The following is a 21,694-nucleotide window of genomic DNA, read 5'->3' as shown; positions in this document are numbered from 1 at the left end:
CTGGGCTGCAGCCGGGTGCCAAGGGCCGGCTGCAGGACAGCAGTTATTTTTGGCTGAGAAAGGGGGCGGAGCAGGGCCGACCCTCGGGGACAGGGACGCGGCCGGCCGCAGCCGCTGGCCGCCCGTGCGCGGGCGCTGCGTGCACCCGCGCGTACCCCACCGCCGTGCGGGCAGGCGTGCGGTGTGGGGAGCGCTCGGCCGCGCTCGCGTGCCCGCGGGGCCGCTCCAGGGTGCTGCCCCTCGGAGGGGACACGCGGGGGGCAGCGGGAAACGCGGCTGCTCGGAGCAGGGCGCTGGCGTCAAGGAGGGAGCTGCTGCGGCAGCGCCGAAGCCAGGCCCCCGCCTCGCCATAGCAGGGGCCGAAGCAGCCCGGGCAGGGGGTCGGGGCAGCCGGGCGGTGGGTGCCCCGGAGCCCCGAGGGGCAGAAAGGAGCCAGGCGGGTGGGATAAAGGCAATTTATTTCCGCGCCGGGGTACAGCTGCGTGGCGAAAGGCCGTCGGAGCAGCCGGGAGGGGGGACGCGTGCCCTCCCGCCCCGGGGCGCCGGCCTGCTCCGCTCGGGCTGTCCCGGGGAAGGGGGTGACCCCGGGCTCCCCTCAAGGCAACGTGCCAGCGCCGGCAGCCCAAGCGTGTCCCCCCCCCAGGACAGGAGCTGCCACCGCCTGCGCCCCGTCTCCTGGGCCGAGGGCTGCCACGCGCGGGGCTGCGTCGTGCCCTCGCCGGCCCCCCGCGCCCCGGGGCCGCTGGGTGCCCCTCCCCGGGCGGCCAGGCACTCTGGGGCCCCCCGCTCTCCCCAGCCCTCCTGCTCTCCCCAGCCCCCCTGCTCTCCGTGCATACCCGCCCCTGCCACCCTCCTCTCGCCAGCACCCCCCCGCGCGCCCCCCTCCGGCACTGCCACCCTCCAGCCCCTCGCCGGGAGCCGAGCTCCCCCGCGGGGCGCCGTCCCAGCCGCGAGACCCTCTCCACACTGCCCGCTGCACCGACACCTCCCGCAACCCCTCCGCAACCTGCGCCACGTCCGGGACCCTCCCGCCCTCTCCCAGCCAGCACCCGCGGCCGGCCGGGCCCCGCTCGGCCCCACATATTGGGGGGGCTGGATGGGGACAGCCCCCTCCTTGCCTTGGCTGAGCCGGGGGGGGCAGCAAAGGGTCTCCTTGGCGTGACAATAAATAACCTTGGCTTTGTCTTCGATCGCCAGAATCTGGGGAAAATTCTTCAAGAAGGAGTCAAAAGGAAAAAAAAAATAAAAAAATAAAATAAAAAGCAAAGACTTGGGGGGTTGGGGAATGGACCAGCAAAGCAACTTTTCTTCTCGCAAAATCTGAATAGAAACGACGCCGGTATGAACCGGCAGCCGGGCCGCTGGCCGCTCCCGGCGCTGCCGGGCAGGGGAAGGGGCGGCCGCGGGGGGACGGATGGGGCCCGGCCGCGCGGCCGCCCTCCTCGGCCCGCTGAGCGCACAGCCCTGCCCGCAAAGGTTAGGGCGGCAAAAATAGCGCGGGGCCGCGGGCTCCCCGGCAGGCGGCGGGCGCCTGACCCCGGCGGCACGCCGGGGAGCCGGGCACCGGCCGGAGCAGGCGGCGGCTGCTCCGCGGGGGCCGGGGCTGGCGGCCGGCACGGGGACGGGCGTGCTTCGCGCATCCCGGGCGCGCGTCCCGCCTCCTGCCGCCCATCCTTGTCGGGGAGCCGGGAAGGCGCTGCCGAGGCAGCGCGCGGGATGCACCCTCACGGCTCGGCGTGGGGCGAGCGGAGGGGCCTGGCGCGTGCCATGGGGCGCGCAATGCGCCTTGGCGCCACGGGGCCGTGCCCGGCTCCGGGCTCTCGGGAGGGCGAGGGAGCCCGCACCGCCCGCGGGCTCGTGGCCTCCCTTGTGCCGCTGTGGGGGACGCTCTGCCGGGCGGGGGGCGTTGGGGGCTTCCCGGCCTCGTGCCGTGCCATGCCGTGCCGGTCTTGCACTCTGGCCAGCTACTGGGCATGCGCAGAAGCCACACGGTGCCGCCCGGGGTCGGAAGGCAAAGCCCGGCCGCACGACCGGCGCCTTGGCCCGCTCGGGGCCGAGAGCTGGCGAAGCCGCCGGTGCCCGCGCCGGGGCTGGCCGCGGGCACGGCCGCGAGGGCCCCCAGGGCCGCGGCGCTCGCCGCTCTAGGAGGTGCAGGGGGCCCCCGGCGGGAGCCCGCCCTGCCTCAGCCGCAGGCCCCCGCTCCAGCCCCGCGGGCAGATGTTGAAGCCGTGCACGCCGGGGCTCCTGGCCCCCGAGTCTTCGGAGTCGAGGGAGACGTCCGAGTCCGTGGGGGACCGGGAGGCGCAGCGCTCGGCGGGCGGGCGCGTGCCGGCCGCGGGCGCTGGCAGGGCGCTCCTGCGGGCGCCCGGGCTCCGGGGGCTGGCGCAGGAGGCGGCGCCGGCGGCCCTGGGAGCCGCAGCGCCCGTGGCCGTGCCGAGCCCCGGCGGGCTGGCGCCGCAGCCATGCCCGTTGGCCTGGGGCGACGGCGGGGGGCTCTTGGGGGCAGCGGGGGGGCCGCCCAGGGCGGCGCGGGCCGGCGGCGCCCGCAGGGAGCGCGGCAGGCCGGTGGTGGCCAGGCCGGCCGGCGGGGCAGAGGGCCGGGAGCCCTCCGGCGCCGGGGCTCTGGGAGAGGAGCTCTTCCTGCGGGCAGCGTCGATGACGTTCCTGGCGAGCCGGGCTTGCATCCGGCGGCTGGCCGTGGGCTCGGCCTCCGGCCGCGGCGGGGACGCCGGCGGCCCCTCGTCGAGCTCGGGCGCCGAGGCCGGGCTCGCCCAGCCGTCGGCGCTGCCCTGGCGCCGCGGCGTCCATGCGGGCAGGGACGGCCGCCTTTCCTGGGGGGACAGAGAGCAGGTTAGCGTTCGGCCGGGGCGCAGCGCCGGGGCGCCGGCTCCCTGTGGCCACCCCCGCCCGGCCCCCGCCGCCCCGGACGGCAGCAGCTCCCGGCGAGCCGGTGGGAAGGAGAAGGCAGATTTGACAGCGCACTTGAGCGTATTAAGAAAGAGGAGGGGAAAAAAGTACACAGGAGAAATTAAAGCAGAGTCAAAAGGCAGCTTGTTAATGCAGGAACGCAGGCAGGAGCGAGCGGACGGCCGAGGCTGCGCACCGCTGCCCCCAGCGCCCTGTCCCGCGCGGGGAAGCGCTGCCCCCGGCCCCGGCCGCCTCCTCCGGCCGCAGGCGCTGGGGTGTGCGCTGCGGGCCCCGGGAGCCTCCTCGGCAAGGGGCCGGGGGCTCCCCCCCGCCCCGTGTCCCCAGTCCGGCACCTCCTGGCTCTGCCCGTCCCCGGCGCGGGCGGTAAACTCCTCTGTGGCACGGAAGCGAAGAAGGAAGAATCCCTACGGAGCAGCAGAAGAGAGAGGAGCAGGCACAGTGGGGCAGAAAGGCGGCGTGTCCCGCTGGATGCGCTTTGGTAAGAGGACAGAGAGGCTGCAGAGGAGCAGGCGGAGATGGGAGCCGCTTTGCAGAGAGCTGGAAACGTGGGTGAGGAAAGGACCGAGCCAGAGACGTGACGCTCCATAAAGTTTCCAGGCAAGAGAAGAGAGAAAGTGCCGGCGGCCCCGCCGGTTCGGTCGGGCTCCTGCTACCGCGCTGCGGGAGGCCGTGCGCGGTGCGGGCGCTGCGCCGCGCCGGGGCTGCCGGCCCGTCCCCAGCCAGCGCCGCCCCGGGCTGCCTGCGCTCCCGGAGCCCGCGCCGTGCGGGCGCGCGGGCCCGGCCCCGGCAGCTCGCCAGCGCTTCGTCTCGCGCTCCCTGAGGCTTCGGCTACGCTGCCGAGACAGGGGCGCCCGGCCCCACTCGCCGCCGCCGCGGAGAGACTCCTGCCGGAGCTGGGGGCCTGCCCGCGTGCAGGCACTGTCCTGAAAACCTCCGAGCTACGTTCTTTCTTTCTTTCTTTTTGGTTGGTTTGGCGTTTTGCACACCCATGAGCAATTAGAGCGGACTTGGCCAGCGGAGGGAAGCCTAAAACGCATGTGTTTCCTCTTTGACACTGCTACTTGTAGTAAAAAGAAGGTTTCCACACCTGCGGCTCGATTCCCGCGTTCCTGGTGGAGTAGGACGGTCTGGGCGCCTGGAAGCCTCCCTTTGCTCTGGGTGACAGCAGGCGGCACGGGGAGGCGAGGGGCACGTCAGTCTGGGCCCCGGGGCCGGGCTGGCCCTCGTGGGGCAGGGGCACCACCCCAGCTGCTGCAGGGAATGGGCTAAAGGGGGGCCTGCCGGCACCGGGCCCCACGGGGCGACACCAGACGGGGGATGGAGGCAAGGGAGAGGTGGGGCAGGAGGTCTGCTGCGGGTACGAATAGGCGTCGGGAAGCGCAGGCCTGGGTGGCGGCGTCCCACGGGGCACAGACCGCAGAGGACTTTTGGATGGGGAGAGGATGAAGAGTGAAGACTGGAGCTGGTAAGGCTGGTGCTTGGAGATCTCCAGCTCCTTCTGGGAGAGCTCATTCTCCATCAGGCTCCCCCCATACAGAGATGCTGGAGGGGTTTTGGAGGGCCTAGAGGGACTCTTGATGGGGTGCCTGGAGACCATGGGTGATACGCTAGCACTGGCGTCATACTTCCAGGAGGGAGGCAGAGACATGGTGGGCGATGGGGACCGCAGCAGGTCAGGCTGAGACGGAGCCTCAATGATGAATTTTTCCATCCTTGACTGCCTCCTGGCAAAGAGCTCGGCCCCCTTCCCTCGCGCCTCCGTGAGGTTGTGGCTGGGCTTGATCTTGGGCTTCGGCTGGATAGTCGGGGACTTGAGGCAGGAGGACCACGCTGGAGCATCCTCAGCTGGTGCGAGGTGCTGCCCACCTCTGGCCGCGCTGCCGGCGAGGAAGTTGGCAGCTTCCGCTCCGAGCGCGAATGGCTCTTCCTCGGCACCGGCCTCTCCCTGCTCCTTCTGCTTCTTCTTGATGTCTGCGTTCTGGACCAAATCCAGCAGATCAGGGTTCGGGCCCAACTTTGGCTTCTCGACAAAAGTGAACATGGACTTTCTGTTGGCTCTCCGGGCAACAGACTCCTCGAGGATCCCCGTTCTGGGTAGGGGGGCCAGGCTGCCGCCTCCGCAGCCGGGGAGAGGTTTCTGCTCGCCGGGGGGGTACAGCGCTGAGTACGCGGGGGGCGACCGGACCCGAGTGAGCGGCGGGGGGCTGGTCAGGGTCTCCGCGTAGGTGGGCGGCGGGGGCACTTCGGGTGCCGGGCGCTGCTCCGCAGGCTGGCTTTTCACCGCGGACGCCTGGGTCCCGAACGGCCTGGCCGTCCTGTTCTTCACGGGCTTGGGTTTTGCCAAGGTGAGGTGCACCTCGTAGTACTGCCTGCCGTGCGTCCCGTTCGGCTTCCTGCCGGCGGCCAGGGCGGCCGCCGCCGCGTCGGCCGCGGGCGCGCTCCGCTCCCCGCCCGGGCCCTCGCCGCTCTCCCGCGGCTCGGGGGCGGGCGCGCTCGGCGGGCAGGCGGGCCGCGTCTCCCCGCCGCCCGGGGCCTCGCCCCGCGCCCGGCCGGTCCCCTGCTCCTGCCCGCCCTCGGCCGACGCCATGTTCTCCTTCAGGTAGACGCTCAGCGGGACCTGCTGCGGCTCAGCCGGCGGCTCCTCGCGGTGGGACGCCTCCGTCTGCACCCCGTCGCGCCGCGCGCCCGGGCTGCCGTCTCCCTCCATGCCGCCTTGCCGGGGCGCTCCGGCGGGGGCCCCGCAGGCCGCGGGCGCCAGGCTCAGCGGCAGCCCTGTGCCATGGCCGGCGCCGGCTCCCGCCCAGGCGAGCTCGTCGAGGCGCTGCTTGCGCCGGTGGAAGAGCAGCGCGCCCTTGGAGCCGGCGCCGGGCGCCGTGGCGAGCTGGGCCGCGATCTGCCGGCTCCGCGCCTTCGCCTCCCGCGGCTCCTTCTCGGAGAGGCTGGCGCTCCGGGAGAGACCTGGGGAGAGGGGAGAGCGCGGGTTAGCGCCGGGACCGCCAGCCCCTCCAGCCCTCCCCCGAGCTTCCCAGTGCCCCCTGCTCCCCGAGCCCGGCCGCTCGGCCGCGGCCTCTCCCGGCGGGACGGCGGCCGGGAAAAACGCTGCGGGCGCCTCAGCTGGCCGCGGGGCAGTTTGCTCCGCTGGGCTCCGCGCTCCGCGCGGTGACCGTATGGGAAAGGAATTTCTCGCAGGACTTGGGAAGGTCTCAGGTTGCAGCGTGCACACGCCGGGTCCCTGCCGCGGGCGCGTCCCTGCTCCCGGCCCCCTCCCCGGCCCCGCCCGCTCGGCCGCCGCGCCGGCAGGCAGGCAGCCGGAGCCGCCGGCGGCCCCGCCGCGGGGCTGGTGGCCAGTGCCAGCCCGGGGCTCGGTCGCGAAGCGACGCGAGGTGGCGGCCGCCGCCGCGAGAGCAGCGACGCGTGTCCGTCCGTCCGTCCGCTCACCCGCCCGCCCGAGCTGCGCGGGGCGCCCGGCTCGTCTGCAGGCGCCCGCAGACCTGCCGAGAAGAGGCCAGCCAGGGCTGGGGCGACGCTTCGCGGTGTGGCCCGAGAGACGAGGGCAAGAGGGACCGGGGCGAACAGGGCAGCTTCTGGCTCGCCCCGGCCTTTTCGTTCCTGCCCGCGGCCGCCTGAGCTGCCCCTGTGGAGGTACCAGCGCCCAGCGCAGCCTGCGCCCCTCGCCGGGCTGCGGGTCCTCAGCGGCCCCCCGGGCGCCCGGGCAGGGTCTGCGCTATGCCCCGCGCGCGGTGGGGTCCCGCGGGCCCCTCGGCTGCGCGGGGCCAGGGCCGCGGCGGCCGAGACGGCGGTGGGTGGCCGGGGCCGCCTGCCCCGGGCCCAGCTCCTCCGAGCGCCGCAGCGTCCGCTCCCCTCCGGCTCACATGTTTCTCATTTTCTTGCCTTCTGCGCCGCTTGGGAGCCTTCCAGGATATTTTAAGCAGTGGTTCAGCCTACCAGCAAAAGCAAGGGCTGAATGACTAAGCCAAATCCTCCCAGCGAGCTCATGGTGAAGCAGGGAGGCTGCTCCGAGCTGGGCATCTCCCCCCCCCGCAGCACCCCCGCTGCCTTCCCCAGCACCCGCAGCCGGCTGCGGGCAGCAAGGCCCTGCCTGCAGACACGCTCCCCGGCCCCGCTTCCCCGGCTCCGGGCGCCCCGCGCCGCTCCGGGCGCTGCTGCTGGACGGGCGCCTCCCGCGCGCGGACCTGCCCCGGCGCCGCCAGGGCGAGCAGCCGCTGCCGCCGCGGGAGCTCGGCTCCGGCGGGCGCCAGCCGCCGAGGACGCGCATCCGCACCCTGCCTTCGCTGGGGGCGTCTCTGCCAGCACCCCGTCCTCCGGCTCTGCCCCGAGCAGCCGCTCGGCCCGAGGCGGCCCCGGCCCCCGGCCGCCGCGCTCCGCGTGCAGCCACGGCCCGCCCCGACGCCCACGCTCCCAGCCCGCGTCTTTCCGGAAACCCTTGGGGTTTTCCCCGCATTGCCAAGCCTGAAGCGTGCAGCCTCCCCGGGCGCCCGCTCAGGGGAAGGGATCCTCGCGGGACCCTCCGCTCCGGCCGCACGGGGGAAGGCGGCCGGGGGGAGGAAGAGGAGGGTGGCTCGAGCCCTCGGCCCACCCGCGAGAGCTGAAGGAGCCGGGCTGCTGGCGGCAGGAGGATTTTGGCTGGGTGAGGGGGAGAGAAGGCAGAAACGCCGACGGAAAGTCTCCACTGGCAACGCCGAGGCTGCCTGAGCAGCGACGGCAGCATCCAAGCTCTCCCCGCCTCGAAACCGGCCGCGTTTAACGCGACGTTCCCGCTGGCTTCGGCTGCGGCGCAGCGCGGGGAAGCGGCATCCTGCGGCGCGCCGCCGGCCGCCCCCGCCGCCCCCCTCCCGAGCAGAGGCAGCGCCACGGCCGAGGAGCGCCGGGAGGCAAGCCGCGGCCCCCGCGGCGCTGGCAGCACAGAGTGCAGCGTCCCCGCTCCGGCCTCGGCCGCCTCCCGGGCCGGTCGCTCGGCCGGGGGAGATGCGCAGCGTGGGACCCCCCGCGGGTCCCCCCGGCCCCGCTGCCCGCGCGCCCCTACGGCCCCGCTGCCCGTACCGGACGCGGCGCCGTGCAGACAGCCGCCCTGGCCCCTCGTCCGGCTGGCGCGAGCCGTTTCACAGCTCCTCCCTCCGAGCTCAGTGCAAAGGAATTGCTAGCAACAGCAATAGCGACGGTGGCGGTAATAACCGTGCTTAGCATCGGGTTTTTATTGCACAGATGGAGAGCACCGGACCTCTGGCAACCCAGAGGAAATTGCAGAGAATAAGATTATTATGCCTTACTACTCCCCGTGCTCCACGCACACACGCTCCCAGGCTCACGGCCCTGGCTACGCGCACCCGGGACCGCCTGCCCCCCCCCCCCCCCCGCACCTCACCAAGCCTCCGATTTCAGCCATGGGAGGGTCTATTCAACCTGGCACAAGAGTATTCAGCCACCCGGGGGGACCCCCGTCCCCTGGCATCAGGAGCCGGTCCCCTGCCCATCTCGGGTGGCACGGCCTCTGTGCCGCTAGACGGGGCCACGCGCTGCACCCCTTGCTCCCCTCCGGGCTGCAGGAGCCGCGGGAAACGCGCCCTTGCTCCTTCCCCTGCCACCTCGGACAGCCGGGCAGCTTCAGCCGGGCTTCGCGGCTGCGCGGCTTCCCCCAGGCCCAGGCGGGCGGGTCGGAGTGCAACGCGGTGCAAACGTCCAGGTGCTGGCGAGGAGCGAGGAGGTGCGCGGGGGCTGAAGGGAGCCCGACCGGCACGGGGAAAGGGCTCAAGCAGAGCTATATACGGCCAACGGCACCCAGGGCTAGCGCGACACTGGAAAGCGGCTTCCGGCCGTTAGGAGGCGGCTAGGAAGAGACCCAGGTCCAACGGGTGACTCGCTCTTCTTGCGTTCTTCCAGTCTTCCTTCCTTCCTTCCTTCCCACGGCCGCTCACCGGCTCGCCGCGGCGCTGGAGCTCAGGGAGGAAACGTCGCCCGTCTCCGAATGTCCTGGCTTCTTCCAAGAACACTGAATTCAGCCCTGCCAGCTCTCCCTGCAGCCCGGGCCCTGCTGCGGGGGCTCCTGGGGGCGTCCCCCAGCCCGAAGCCCTGATCCTGTGGCACCTGCGAGCTCCCAGTCCCCTCGCACTCCGGCGATCCCGGGCAGCAGGCAGCGGGTGGGGAAGGGGATGCTCTCTCCCACCCTGCAGGGCTGGGAACTGCCGGCTCTAGGAACACCACGAGCTGCCGGCCACCAGCCCGCGAGCGCTTTGAGCGCTGTGTCGAGGGCCCCCCTCACCCCTTGGGGTGCAGAGCGGGGCGTCCCCGTGGAGGACAGCGCGTCGCCGTTCTGCTACGCCCCTGAAAAAGCAGAGATTTACCGGGAAGAGCTCCAAAATCCAAACCTCTCTCCAGCTCACTGCTCAGCCTGCCTTTGCACTTCATCTTAGGAAAGAGGAGCCTATAGGCTCCAGTTGCCCCAGGAACAACTTCCAGCAACATCCCCAAAGTGCTGGGCTTAACAGCTTCTTACTAAGCCGTCTGTTAACCTTCCTGCAACAAGTACAGCGCTCTCTCCTCCAGGGTGAGGATGATGAGGGTGATGAAAGGCATGTTTGTTGCTCTCCCCTCACAGCCAACTGGCAAACAAAATTCCTTCCAGCTCAGGTTTCCATGCAGAGGACAGGTCCCCTTGCACAGGGCTGCCGGAGAGCATCTAAAATACTTGCAGCAAGGCTAAACTCACTGTGAGACCCCAGACAACGGTGAAGGATGTATCAGATCCTGCCTGCACCGACCTCCAGAGCCTTGCTCTCAGCTGGACCTCATCAAGAGCTGGCACCGAACTGCGGGGAGGGGAGACAACCCAGGCCTCTCCGAGCTGGCCGGTTCAACAGATTCAGTTGAAGCTGCTGGTTTTGATGTAGCCAGGATGTCACGGCGCATCCGTTCAGGCCAGCTGATGGTTTGCAATGGGAAACCCTAGCAAAAAACAGCTCCCAGGCCAAAGTGTAATATATTTGGCTCAGCTGTGCTGTGGATAAATTCAAAATTCTGCAGCAATTTTGGGAAGAGAAGTAGTGACTTGGAAGCTGTCACCCTGCAGCCTGGGTGTTTGCTAGCACCAAGCATGATGGTGGAAAGTCCCATGGTGAGAACATCAGTGTCAAGGCTTAGTGGAGCCTCCTGATGGGGCTGACAGGCTGGGACCGGACACGTGAAATCTCAGGCTCCAGGGCTGGCGCGTGACTCCACATACTTTGATTCAGGATCCCCATCTGCAGCCTGCTACTGGTTTGGAAGTACGGCCATCCAAAGGCTGCAATCCCCTGGGCAGACGGCCGGCCCGAGGCGAGTGAACCACGGAGGCTCGGGGGCAGAACGGCCCCGCCGGCCCTGCAGAGCCGGGGGCTGGCACAGCACAGACGAGAATATGGGGGAAACCCAAAATCCACCTTCAGCAAGAGAAGAGCAAAGCCGCCATCAGTAACACACAGATGCTTTTCCAGGTTTTGAACGCTCATCAGGCTGCTGTTGGAGGTCATCCCAAACGGCACCTCTCGCCCTCCCCCAGCACAGAGCGCAGCTCAACGGATGCCCCCTCCCTCGCTATGCAATTCTCCGGCAAAAAAACAGAATTAAGAGAAAACCCGCCTCTACAGAGGGGTGTGCGCAAGCATTTCCGAGTCTCTGGGCTGAGCCTGCTGGCAGCTCCCACGGCCGGGCCTGTGGAGCAGCAGCTCTCCCCAGACAGGCTCCGCGCAGCTCTGTCCAGATGCACCCAGATACCCCGGGGGAGGGCGCAGGCTCACCCCGTGGCAGGCTCGCCTCCGCTAACCGCCCTCGCTTGGCCTCCGGTCGGGCATTCGGGATGCGATTAGGGGGCGAGCTGCAGCTGGCAGGATCACCTGCGCCATGTCCAGCAGCACGAATCCTGCTCCCGAACACCACGGCTGCTCCGTGCTTTGCATCCACAACGCTACCCGAAGTGCCCGAGCGATCCCATGACAGCATTTGCAACCTGTGGCAGGGAGACCCTGAACCACCTCTCCACCTCTTTTACCTCGGCTGGGTAAAAAGCACCTCGCCCGGGGACAGAGCCAGCCTGAAATCACATCTGCATCCAGGGTGGCGATGGGGTGTGAGGGGGGGAATTCAGTGTTTTCACCCAAATGTTGAGCGCTTTGGACACTGAGGAAACGTAAGCAGGTTTTTTTGGCAGGGAAGCCAACTGGCCTTTTGCCTTAGCTACAGCTGTGCGAGATTTTTTGCACTGCGCGCAAACTCACACACATTGAAGTCTGCTCTTCCCTCCAGCTCCCAGAGTTATCCCAAATAATCTACTGCTAGGAAAACAAGAGTGGCAGCACAGACATACAGTCTAGCTAGCTCAAAACAGATGCAATTAAAATGCACGGGTAAAAATACAACAATTCTCTGCCTCACCCCCAGCTTCCAACCCTCCTTTACACCAGATAGAGTTTTTACACGTGCTGGCCCTACGGCCCCCGCAAGCCCCCGCGCGAGCGGCGAGTGCCGCTCTCTGGGAACCGATCTCCTCTCCCTGGCAGGACTCGCCGCGCCGGGCCTCTCCCCCCTGGCGCCTTTGCCAGTGTCAAAATCTGGCACAGCAATAAAATTCGATTCGCTTGCAAGTTTTCCCTGTGCTCAGTTTGCAAAGGCTTTGCTGGCTTTGGAGCTGTTTGCCTCCCCGCACCCGCCGCCCTGGCGGGCCAGCGCTCGCCCTGGCTCACAGCCCTGCCCCGGCCCTCAGCGCCTCGGCAAACTTGCCCTGACCCCGTCACCAAGCTGCAAGCCTTGGAGCACCCGTCGCCCAAAAAGCAAAAAAGGCGATAAAGCGATGGGATGAGAAGGGATGGGGGATTTGGGCTTTTTTACAGGAGCTGGCTGTCCCTGTCTCAGCCAGAGCCCGCTTCCCTGGGGCAAGCCGAGCTGCTTCTCCCTTCGAGGATGCCGAGGGGATGCAGCAGAGCCCAAGCCCTGCCTATCTCCGCTCGGGGGAAGAAGAAGCTGCTGCCACTACAGAAGCAGAGCTGGCTCCTTCCCCCAGACTGTCAAAATGAACCTTTTAGCTCCCTTAAAGGAGGATGGGGCAGAGCAGGCCTCCTCCAGGCTGCCCCGATCTCAGCCCTCGGAGCAGCAGAACGGGCGGCAGCCCCAGCCCAACGCGACGGGCATGGCCCGTCCCAAGAGCAAAGCCAGGGACCGGGGCCAGCAGCCCTCAACGGCGGCCCGGGAGGGGAATCCCAGCGCCCGCCGCAGCGCAGAGACACCCCATGACAGACCCCAGGCTACAGAGCCCAGGTGACAGCCCTGGCTGGCCAGTCCCGCGGACAGGGAGGAGACGGTCCTGCGCGAGAAGGTCACCTGGCTCTTCTCGTCCCTGACAGACGGATGGATGGACAGCGGGGAGGGGACAGGGACGAAACGGTGCCTTTGAATGCCCCTTGCACAATCCGTAACTGATCCGGCTGGCCGCCAGTCCAGAGGGACGGACAGACCTCACGTCTGCAGTGCGAGACGGCAGGGCCACGGGGAGCCCTGCTGGGGGGAGATGCGTCCCCAGGGAGGGACGTGCAGGGGCACGGCGGACGCAGCCTGGGAAGCAGCTCTGCAGGGCTGGGAGACGCGACCCCGCCGAAGCCCCGGCGCGGGTCGCCCCCTGCCCCCGCCGCCTCCCGGGGCTCAGCCGGGGCCGGGCAGCGCCGGCAGAGACGCGGGCGCAGCTCGCCCCGCGCCGGCCGCAGCGCCCCAGCCCTCTCCGCCGGCGGGGCTCGGCGCGCAGGCCGGCTCCCCCCGCACCCTGCCGCGGCCCCGCCGCCCCCTCGGGCCCCCGCCGCCCCCCGCCGCCCCCGCGCGCCCGCCCTACCCGCGGTGCCGGGGCCGGTGTCGGGGCCGGTGCCGGTGCCGCCGCCGCCCCTCGCAGCCCGACTGCACCGCGGGAGGAGGCGGCGGGCAGGAAAGTTGCGGCAGCTCCGCCCTCGGAGCGGGCCGGGAGGGGGGCGGCGGGCGGGGGCCGGGCCGGGCCGGGGGGCCGCGGCGGGCGGGGCGCTGCGGGGCGGCCCGGGGGGGCCGCGGGGCCGCCCCTGCCGCTGCCCCTGCCCCGCACGGCCCGAGGGCGCGGCCCGGCATGGCCCGGCACGCGGCGGGGCCAGGCGACCCCCCCGGTGACACAGGCAGCCCTGTCGCTGCGCCCAGGTACCCCACCCCCCCAACATCTGCCCCACTGCTCCCTGTCTCCAGCTGGGTCCACTCCAAGCAGTCTGCAGAAGTGACAGCAGCCCTACGTATCCCCCCCACCCCAGCCCTGTGCATCCCCCTCACCCCACTTCTGTACATCCCCCCCACCCCAGCCCTACACATCCCCCTCACCCCAGTGCCATGCATCCCCTTGGCAGGGGGGTGGGGGAGGGCTGCAGCATGTTACCTTTCAGACACAGGGAGGGATGCAGGACCTCCCATTGTAGATGATTTTCCCAAGGCCTAAAAAGTTGGGACACTTGGAGCTGGAAAAAAACCCATCATTGATGTCACCTTCCTGCACGCCTCCCTGGGAATCAGCGAAATCCCTCTGCTCCCGCTGCTCCCAGGGAAGTGAGGGCCACAGCTCGGGGGCCCTGCGCAAGGAGAGGGGATGGTGGGTTACTCCCCAGGGGAGCTAACACTACCTGTCACCTCCACGAGGATGCACGGCCCTTTCGGCCAGGAGCGTGGCAGGGAGAGGCCGGTGAGCTCTCCAGCACGATGGCCACGGGGCTGGGAGACCGCTCCAGCCGGCGTGGCTGGCCGGGCCGACCCAAAGGCTCTGCGGCTCCTCGCTTCTCACTTACGTACCTCCGGCAGGTGGGACCGGCCTTGCCTCCCCGCTCTGCTCTTCCTGAGCCTCTCCGCACCACAGGATGAGCTCTTGGCTTTATTTTTGCCTTTCTAATTTCCTTTCTTCCTGCTGGATTTGCTTTTTTTTGTGCATTTCTGGTTTTTGAGGGAGACTGGTGCTGGCTCGGCAGCTCCGAGGGAGCAAAACCTCCTGTTTATTTGCACACCAGACAGATAAACCAGTCCTGCCTCCCGCATCACCCAGCCAGCGCCTGTCCCCCGGGCTCCTCGTGCTCCCGCGCCTGTCCCGAGAGGTGCCAAACAGCCCGGGCTGCTGTGGCAGATGTCTGTAAGGAGACAGCCTGGCCTCAGGCTGCTGGATGGGGACCAAAGTGGCACCGGGGAACTGCTCGGGTTGCAGACCCTGCCTGGCAGGTCTGTGCCGCTTTGGGGATGCTACAGCCTGGCTCCTTGCCCTCAGGCCACCCCCTGCGCGATGCCAGTCAGGCAGCAAGGCCCTGCTCCTGCTCCCAGCACTCAGGACCCTCTACGACATCCTGCACAGCAGCCCTGGAAAGTCTGACAGTCACACAGGCAGCGGCTGGTGGTGATCTCACTTGGAGGAGGAGGAAACAGGACAGACAAACTCTTTCCAACAAACCTGTTGAGTTACTTTAAAATTCCAAGCTGGCAGCAGAACTGCTGGATTGCGGCGCAGGCTAGGAAAATGCTGAGCCCGGATACAGACAGCCCTGACCTTTCCTGCTGCAAATCTACCATGCACAACAGAGAACGGTGAGAAATGGGAAGAGTATTTGGATCTGTCTGGTTTGCTTGCCGGGCCCTAAAACACAATGACTGTACAGACAGAGAAGCTGCTGGAGCAGCATTTATCCAAAGAGCTTGTCTGAGATTTCCATCAGCAAGCCCTCATCTGAAGAGCTGCTGGTTTTGAGGATGTTTGACATGAGAGACATCCCAAAAGGACAGATTTTCAGAGGACAGATTCTGGAAACCAGGTTCATTTGCAGCACCTCCAGCTGAAGACAGCGCTGCCCTGCTCACCAGCCCGTCCCATCCCTCCCTGGGCTCAGGGCTTGCTCGGGGAAGCCATGGTCGAGGTAAAGCAGTAACACCCGATAACTCATCCCCGTCGGGAGGCAGTGACATACCTGCCTTGGCAATATTTGGCATCTGAGATAACAGCTGAGCAGGAACAAAATAGAAAGAGTGGTGGAAGAGGGGTTTAAAAACGGCCCCAATGCCTGGAAAAGGGTGGGTCTAATTCTGCGGGAGCGTCTCCCATGGGTGCCTGAGCAGGGCTGGGGCTGGAGGGGGGGCTGCGGCTGCGTGGCTGCCGGAGCAGCTGCTGTAACCCAGGGCGAGTGGCTGCATCTGTGCCGGGGGGTCCAAAGGGCACTCGCAGCCGGGACGGAAAGGCTGTCCTTGCTGCAGAACGGGGCTCGGAGGCAGCGCCGCGTCGAGGAGCGCTGCAGCATGCAGCCAGCCTGAAACGAAGGGCTTAATTTTTGTACAAGGGCTTGAAATAGAGGTGGCGCGCGGCGAGGTGCCAGAGCACAGGGGCGAAGTTTGCTTACTTGCTTTCCTCGGCTGGCAGACGGGAGAGACGAGGACTCGCTGGATCTTCACCACTTTCCACTCTTGGCCCGGGCCAGCCGCGGGGCTGGCCGCAGCGGGGGGCAGTTCAGCGCCGGGGCGGTTCCTCCGAGGCGCGGGCTCAGCCGCCGATGCCGGAGCGCCGCCGCCGAGCCCGGGGCCCGGCGTGTCTCCACCGAGCCCGCCCGGCTCCAGCTGGGAGCGCCCGCTCACTTTTCCGCCCGACGGCTCAACCTTTTCTTCCTGCTCTGGTCGGTGGAGAGGGGAAACCTCGCCGAGCCACCGGCACCTTCGCTCTCCCCTCTTCCCTCCCTCCCGCGAGCGGCCACGTCCTCCTCCTGCATCTGCCTCGGCGCTCCCAGCGGCGCGTGGATTTTGACCGGCTTCGCCAGGCCGAGGTTGGAGATGTGGCTGCCGCGGCGGCGCCTCGAGCATCCTGCCCAGCCAGCTGGGCTTCCTCCGCAGCTCTGCCCGGCGCAGGTCGGGCCGGAGCTGCGTTGCTGAGGAGCGTTCTCCCGGGATTTCTCCTTTCCAGAAACACAGGGGCAGACGGAGCGTCTCCGGGGACCTGAGCACAGGAGGGGAGAGCGTGAGCATCGGGGCGCGCACGGACCGGCGGCCGAGCGCCGGTCATGCCGGCGAGCGGGGCGCTGCAGCCGGCGGGGACGCGGGGGCGAAGGGGGCCGGGCGCTTCGCAAAGCGGGAGCGTTGGGTCCAAGGCCCGTTCGCCGTGCCAGGAAGGTCTCCGGAGGAGCCCCAGCAGCCCGGAGACTGGTTCAGCAAAGCAGCCTCTGCCGGTGCCGGTGGCGTCCGCTCACGGCCTCCGGGAGCCCCGGCTCCTGCCGCCGCAGCAAGCCCCGGGGCGCCGGGCCGGCGGAGCGAGGCCGGGTCTAACGCGAGCGATGCGCGCGGCAGAGTCACTTCCCTCGCCTCTGCCGAGCACAACGCGCGGCGGCCCAGCCGACGGGAGAGGGCTCGGAGAGCAGAGGGCCGGGTCACCGCTCGCGGGCAGGATACGGCTTACGGCGCACGCAGCGGGGAAATTCCTGTGCAATGAGTGCGCCGGGGCCGCTCCGCTCGGGGCAGCCGGGCCCCGCTCCCCGCCGCGCCGTCGCGGGGGCTGCCAGCCCCCCGACGCACAGAGCCCCTTCGGCAGAGCAGCTCGTCGCCGCGGCCCGCGGCGCGTTTGCCTCCCGGACTGGGAGAAAAGCGCTTGGCTTCACCCAGCCAAACACCCGAAATTTTTGCAAGCTTTTTTTTTTTTTTTTTTTTTTTTTTTGTGTGTGTGTGAAGTGAGCGGAAACGGCTTCAGGTTAACGCGCGCTGCCTCACTCAGCCTGGCACGCCTCCTGCCATCTCGTCTGAGGATCGCTCAGTTTGTCCACGTAAACTTTCCCGTTCTTGTTCAGAAATTTCTCATTAGAGATAAAGGCAGGCTGCCCTGAGAGCAGACTGCGAAAGCGCTGCCGCGACGACGTCCAACGGACCCTTGGGCATTTCCCAAACGAAACACCGCGGTTTTTGCAAGCTCCTGAAGGAAATCTTCCACCATGCCTGAAATCCGTCCTGCCGCTCTGCTCTGCCTGCAATTATTCAACACTGGGGGGACAAATTTCAGCGTTTCTCGCTAAAAAAAAGCCTCTCGCCCTGCTCTTTATATAACTCAGAGCCCTGATAGTTGCGAGAAGCCACCTACATCTTTCCTTAGAAACCTGGCAAGTTCTCGGCACTGGCTTATCTCAAACGAGGACAAAGGGAAAGTTTCCTAAAATAACGGCGCGCGCAGCCCGGCTCAGACGATTGCGCCCCCGAGCCGCCCGGCTGCTGCAGCCCCGCTCCCGTCCCGGGCAGAGGGCGGCAGGGCCGCGGCGGGCCCCGGGGCTGAGCCTTTCCTCCCCCCCTGCCCCTGCTTGCAGCATCCGCGGGGAGCCCGTGGGGCGGTCCGGGCAGGAGCGGGGCTTGGCGGAGCTGCTCCTCGCGCGCACGGCCGCGGTCCCCCCCGGGGCGAGGCCGTGTCCCCCCCGGGGCGAGGCTGCCCCACTCGTGGCCGCCGCGGGCCGGCGGTTTGGGGGAGCGCCGGGTCCCCGCGGGTCCCCCAGGAGCTGCCGCCGGGGCGCCGGGCTGGAGACGCCGCGCGCTCCCCGGCAGCGGCGCGCCGCAGCGAGTCCCTACAAGAAGAGCCTGTAGTGTTTCTAAGAAATGTGCATGCTGCAAACCAGTGCCAAGGGAGGGAAGAGGGGAAAAAAAAAAAAAAAAAAAAAAAAAAAGACCTAAATTCACCAAGCACTGAAATCTGGCGGCAGGAAGACCTTCTGCTCTCTGCTGTCTTTCCCTGCCTACTCGCCTGTGCCTGATGTACAGCAAGTCTCCCCGCCACCTCTCGCCCGCCTTTCTCACACCCTGCCACTGCCCCCCGAGAAAGGAAAGCTAAAGTTAACTTTCCGCCTCCCACACAAATATTTTTGGCAGGCGTTCAGGCTGCCGATCCCGGGGAGCCTGCAGAAAGCCCTCCTCACGTCTCCGTCCGCCCGCGGTTCCCCGGGGTCCCCCGGTGCCGAAGCCCCCGGGCGGGCCGTGCCGCGCCGTGCTGCGCCGTGCTGCGCCGCACGAAGGGGCCCTCGGGGGCCGCGGTGGCGCCGGAGGGGGCCCGAGCGGCACGGCTGCAGCCCCACGCGGGGCAGCAGGGAGGTGGCTGCGGGCTGCAAGCCGGAGCGGGGCGCGCGGCACCCGAGCGCAGGCGCTGCGCCCATCGCTGCCCGGCGCCCGGGCGCCCAGAGGGAGCGTGGGCCGGGGGCCGGCGGGGGCGGAGGGGTGCGACGCGCTGTGCGGCCGCCCGCCGGGACCAGGACGGGGCTCTCGGGTTTCGCCCAAGGTCACGCAGCAGGTTGCTGTCACTCAGAGAGGATCCAGCCGTCCAGACTTTCAGTCCCCAGCTCCAGTCACAAGATCGGCTCCTTCCCTTTCCAAAATAGACCAGTGGCAACGTATACCCGGGGGGGGGGGGGGGGTTTACACCTTTGGTGTGCCAGCGACTGAATGTCCTGGCCGAAACGGAAGGGTGCGAGGGCGGCCGGGTCTGCGCGGTGGCTGCAGCAGGTGTCCCCGAGGCCCTGGGGAGCAGCGGGAGCCTGCAGCACCCCCGAGCGCATGGCCAATGCCTCGCTCGGGCCTGTCCCCGTGGGGTGCAGGCGGCACCCCCGGGGGACCCGGGTTTCTTTAAGGGAGCTGCCTCCGCAGCTGACACGGGAGATGCCACCGCGGTGAAGCTGTCACCGAGCGGCATTTGGAGCCGCGCCTGGGCCACCCTGTGCCTGGCCGCTCTCACATCTGTTGCAACCCAATATTGCACTCCAGGCTCCCCGGGGACCTTGCCGGCGCTCGCCGACGAGCCGTCTGCTGCAGAGAGGCGCTGCAAACCCCGCTGGCGCGCCGCTCGTCCCCGCCGCCACGAGCACCCCTCGGCGGGACCGCGGGGCCGCTCCAGGAGCAAGCGGCGAGGGGACGCCAGCGTGCCCCCGCCAGGCAGCAGGTCCCACCACGGCTCCAACGGGGGCGGGGGGCCGCTCCGCGCTGCCCCAGCCCCTCCTGGCGAGGCAGAGGCGGAAGGCGGCGGGCGGGCAGGGGCTGGCCCTGCTTTCCTTGGCATCGCCCTCGCTCCCTCCGGTCAGCACGCCGGGGCAGGGCCGGCCTTGGCGGCTTGCTGCGCGCTTGGGAAAACAAAAGCCTTTCGCTGCGTTGATTTACTACTTGGGAGGAAACTGGGGTGGAAAAAACAACATTCCGGCACGCCTGTCCCCGTGCAGCCCTCGTGGCCCGCAGCGGCCATGGGGACGCGGGGTGGCTGGCCCGGCAGCGGCGCCCGCGCCGAGGTGCACCCTCGGCACGGCACGGCCTGGCATGGCATGGCACGGCCCACTGCCGCAGGGAGCAGAGCCCGCGGTCGGCGCGGGGCCGTTCGCCCTGGCCTCGCCAGCACCGAGGGACGTTTTCTGATTCAGCGGAGGAAGCAATGCAAGGAAGCAGGAGGAGGGAGGACAGGGCACCTCGGGCACCCGAACCGTGCTTTGCCCTCCCTCCCCCACCGCGCTCCAGAAGCAGGGACTGGACGCTGGCTGCAGGGGCCGGGCTGGCAAGGCTGGCCAGGCTGAAACGCCTTTTCTACCCCGACACAAATGTCTCTCATCGTGCCACTCCGCTTGGCAGACCTGCACTGAGCCCTTCGGGCTGGGTCCAGAGGTCCAGCTGTCCTCACGCCCTCCCTCTCGGGGCTGCCTGGACTGGTGGCCACATCCAGACCATCAGCTTTGCGCCACGAGAGGGGCAGCGGCTTGCCCGGCCGCAGGCTGCACTGCTGCGGCGAGGAGTGGCCACGCAGGGCAGGTCCCAGCCCGTTCCTCCCTTTGCTTATCTTGGACCTGGCAAGGACAGAGCCGACTTTTGGACCGGTGTTTCCTGGACGCAAGGACAGCCACAGCCCCACCCCAGCTGCGAAAATTACCCTGAGGCTTCGCGGTGCAGCTCTGGGCATGAAGCACCAGGTTTGCTGAGCGCTGGAGACCTCAGGCCAAGGTGCCGGTGGGACACCCAGGGCCACCACCACTGCTTGGGGAGACAGGGACTATCAGCTGGAGCTGAGGATGAAATTCTAGCTCAGCCTTTCTCGGCTCAAGTGCAATATAAAGGGTAGCTACAGACCAAGAGAGAAGATCTTGAAGCCCAGGCTGTGGGAGCGAGGTGCCTGCGTACCCGGAGCGACCCATGCTGTGAAAACGGGATGCCAAAAGGAAACGCGAGGCTGCCACAGCTTCACAGCCGGGGGCTACGGGCCCGGGGAGCGCGGAGAGCTTGAACCGGAGCAGGAGCCTCGGGCTGGTTGGGGCGAGCCTGCTGGGCAGGGGGCTGCTTCGCTGCCCCGCGCGGGGGGCACCGCAGCTCTGCTCTCCCGCGGGCTGGCGGGGGCGAGGACGGAGGGGAGCGGGGCCTCACGGGCGCGGGCACAGCCAGTGGCAGAGGAGGCAGGGAGACCCAGCCCTGCTGCTATAAAGCCGGCACGCGCGTTGGGGCTGATTTGCTGCAGGGGTTTGCAGCGTGCAGGGATTGCTCCCCCTGCTCCAGCCCCTGGGACGCTCAGGTCAAAGCCAGAGAGTCGCCGCTCTGGCCCCAGCCCTGCTCGCGGGGAGGCAGTGGGGGGACGCTCAGGCCAGGTTGGGTCCAGCGATCCGGCCTTCCCATGGCCAGTGCTGCGCCACGCTCCCCGTCCCTGCCAAACAGACCCGAGGGACGCCGGAGCGAGCTGGCTTTGACCTGTACGGGTACGGCCAGCTTCCAGCCCCAACGCCTGGCGCGGCCCCTCGGCTGCCCCGGGATGCAGACGTGCCGCACACGTGCTGCGGCCCGATCGCGAGCCACCGGCTCGCAGGCACAGCCAGTCCCACAGCCAGGTTTTTCAGCAGATATCTGGCAGCAGATGCCAGAGGGAGGCCTGGCACAACCGAGCCTTCACGACTCTCCCAGGCGACGCTGCCGAACATTTGCTGGGGGGGGTGGGGGTGATGACGAATGCTAGCTAATTAAACAAAATCCCACTCGTCGCCGCAATGAGCAGAGCACGGTCGGGGCTGCGTTACGCTGGGCGACTGGGGCTCTTGCTGTTGGCTTTGCCGCCGGTTTTGCTGTGCTGCCCGTTCCCAGGTGGGGACAGAAAGCTGTTTCGGTGAGGAGCGCAGGACAGCCGCCCCGCGGCGGGAACGGAGGCTCCTCCTGCAGCCACATCGGCCCCGGGGAGCTCGGCCTCCCGCGGCAGACGTAAGACACGACCCGCTAGCCAAGGCAGCGAAACCCACAGCGGCTTGAAAAGCCAGTTCAAGCAACCTCAGTGAACGCGGGGCTGCTGGAGCCGGGGAGACAGACAGCTGGAGCATGTGTCATCATCCCCCCCCCCCCAGCCCCGGATGGTCCCCTCTCTGCTCCAGCCCACGTCAGGGTCCAGGAGAGCTTTCCCAGATGCCCCCCCCTCCTCCCCGCCGCCGGGATGCCGATGCTCCCAGCCGGGCCAGTGTCCAGAGGCAGCAGCAGCGCCGTGAGCTGGTGCCCCCCAAGGCCCCGCGCTGGGAGGTGCCACGTTTCGGGGGGAGGGTAAAGCAGCCTCCCCCCGATCGGCTCAAGCCGGGGAGCCTGGCGAGCCGAGGCTCGGCGGGGGGGACGCCCCGGGCACCCGCTGCCCCGGCCCCGGGGCTCCGAGCCTGGACGGGACCCCAACGGCCGCATGAACGCACGCGCAGACAAGTCCGGGACAGGCAAAAGGCTGCTCTAGGGCCCCGGGAGAAGGCAGCGA

The 21,694-nt window shown here is 68.6% G+C and overlaps 1 protein-coding gene across 1 annotated transcript; it reads right to left on the bottom strand.

Annotated features, from left to right (window-relative positions):
* Positions 1–2,065: 2,065 nt before the first annotated feature.
* Positions 2,066–15,810, bottom strand: SYNPO (synaptopodin). The gene is made up of 3 exons (XM_062587090.1): positions 15,342–15,810; positions 4,016–5,886; positions 2,066–2,831 (listed from the first exon to the last, which is right to left on the bottom strand). Exons 1-3 carry the CDS (start codon positions 15,793–15,795, stop codon positions 2,142–2,144), a joined length of 3,015 nt encoding a protein of 1,004 aa, XP_062443074.1. The 5' UTR covers positions 15,796–15,810; the 3' UTR covers positions 2,066–2,141.
* Between the last annotated feature and the right edge of the window lie 5,884 nt (positions 15,811–21,694).

The sequence above is a fragment of the Rhea pennata genome, chromosome 14, assembly GCF_028389875.1.
Source record: "Rhea pennata isolate bPtePen1 chromosome 14, bPtePen1.pri, whole genome shotgun sequence".
Classification (NCBI taxonomy): domain Eukaryota; kingdom Metazoa; phylum Chordata; class Aves; order Rheiformes; family Rheidae; genus Rhea; species Rhea pennata.
This window is presented reverse-complemented; position numbering and strand designations above follow the sequence as displayed.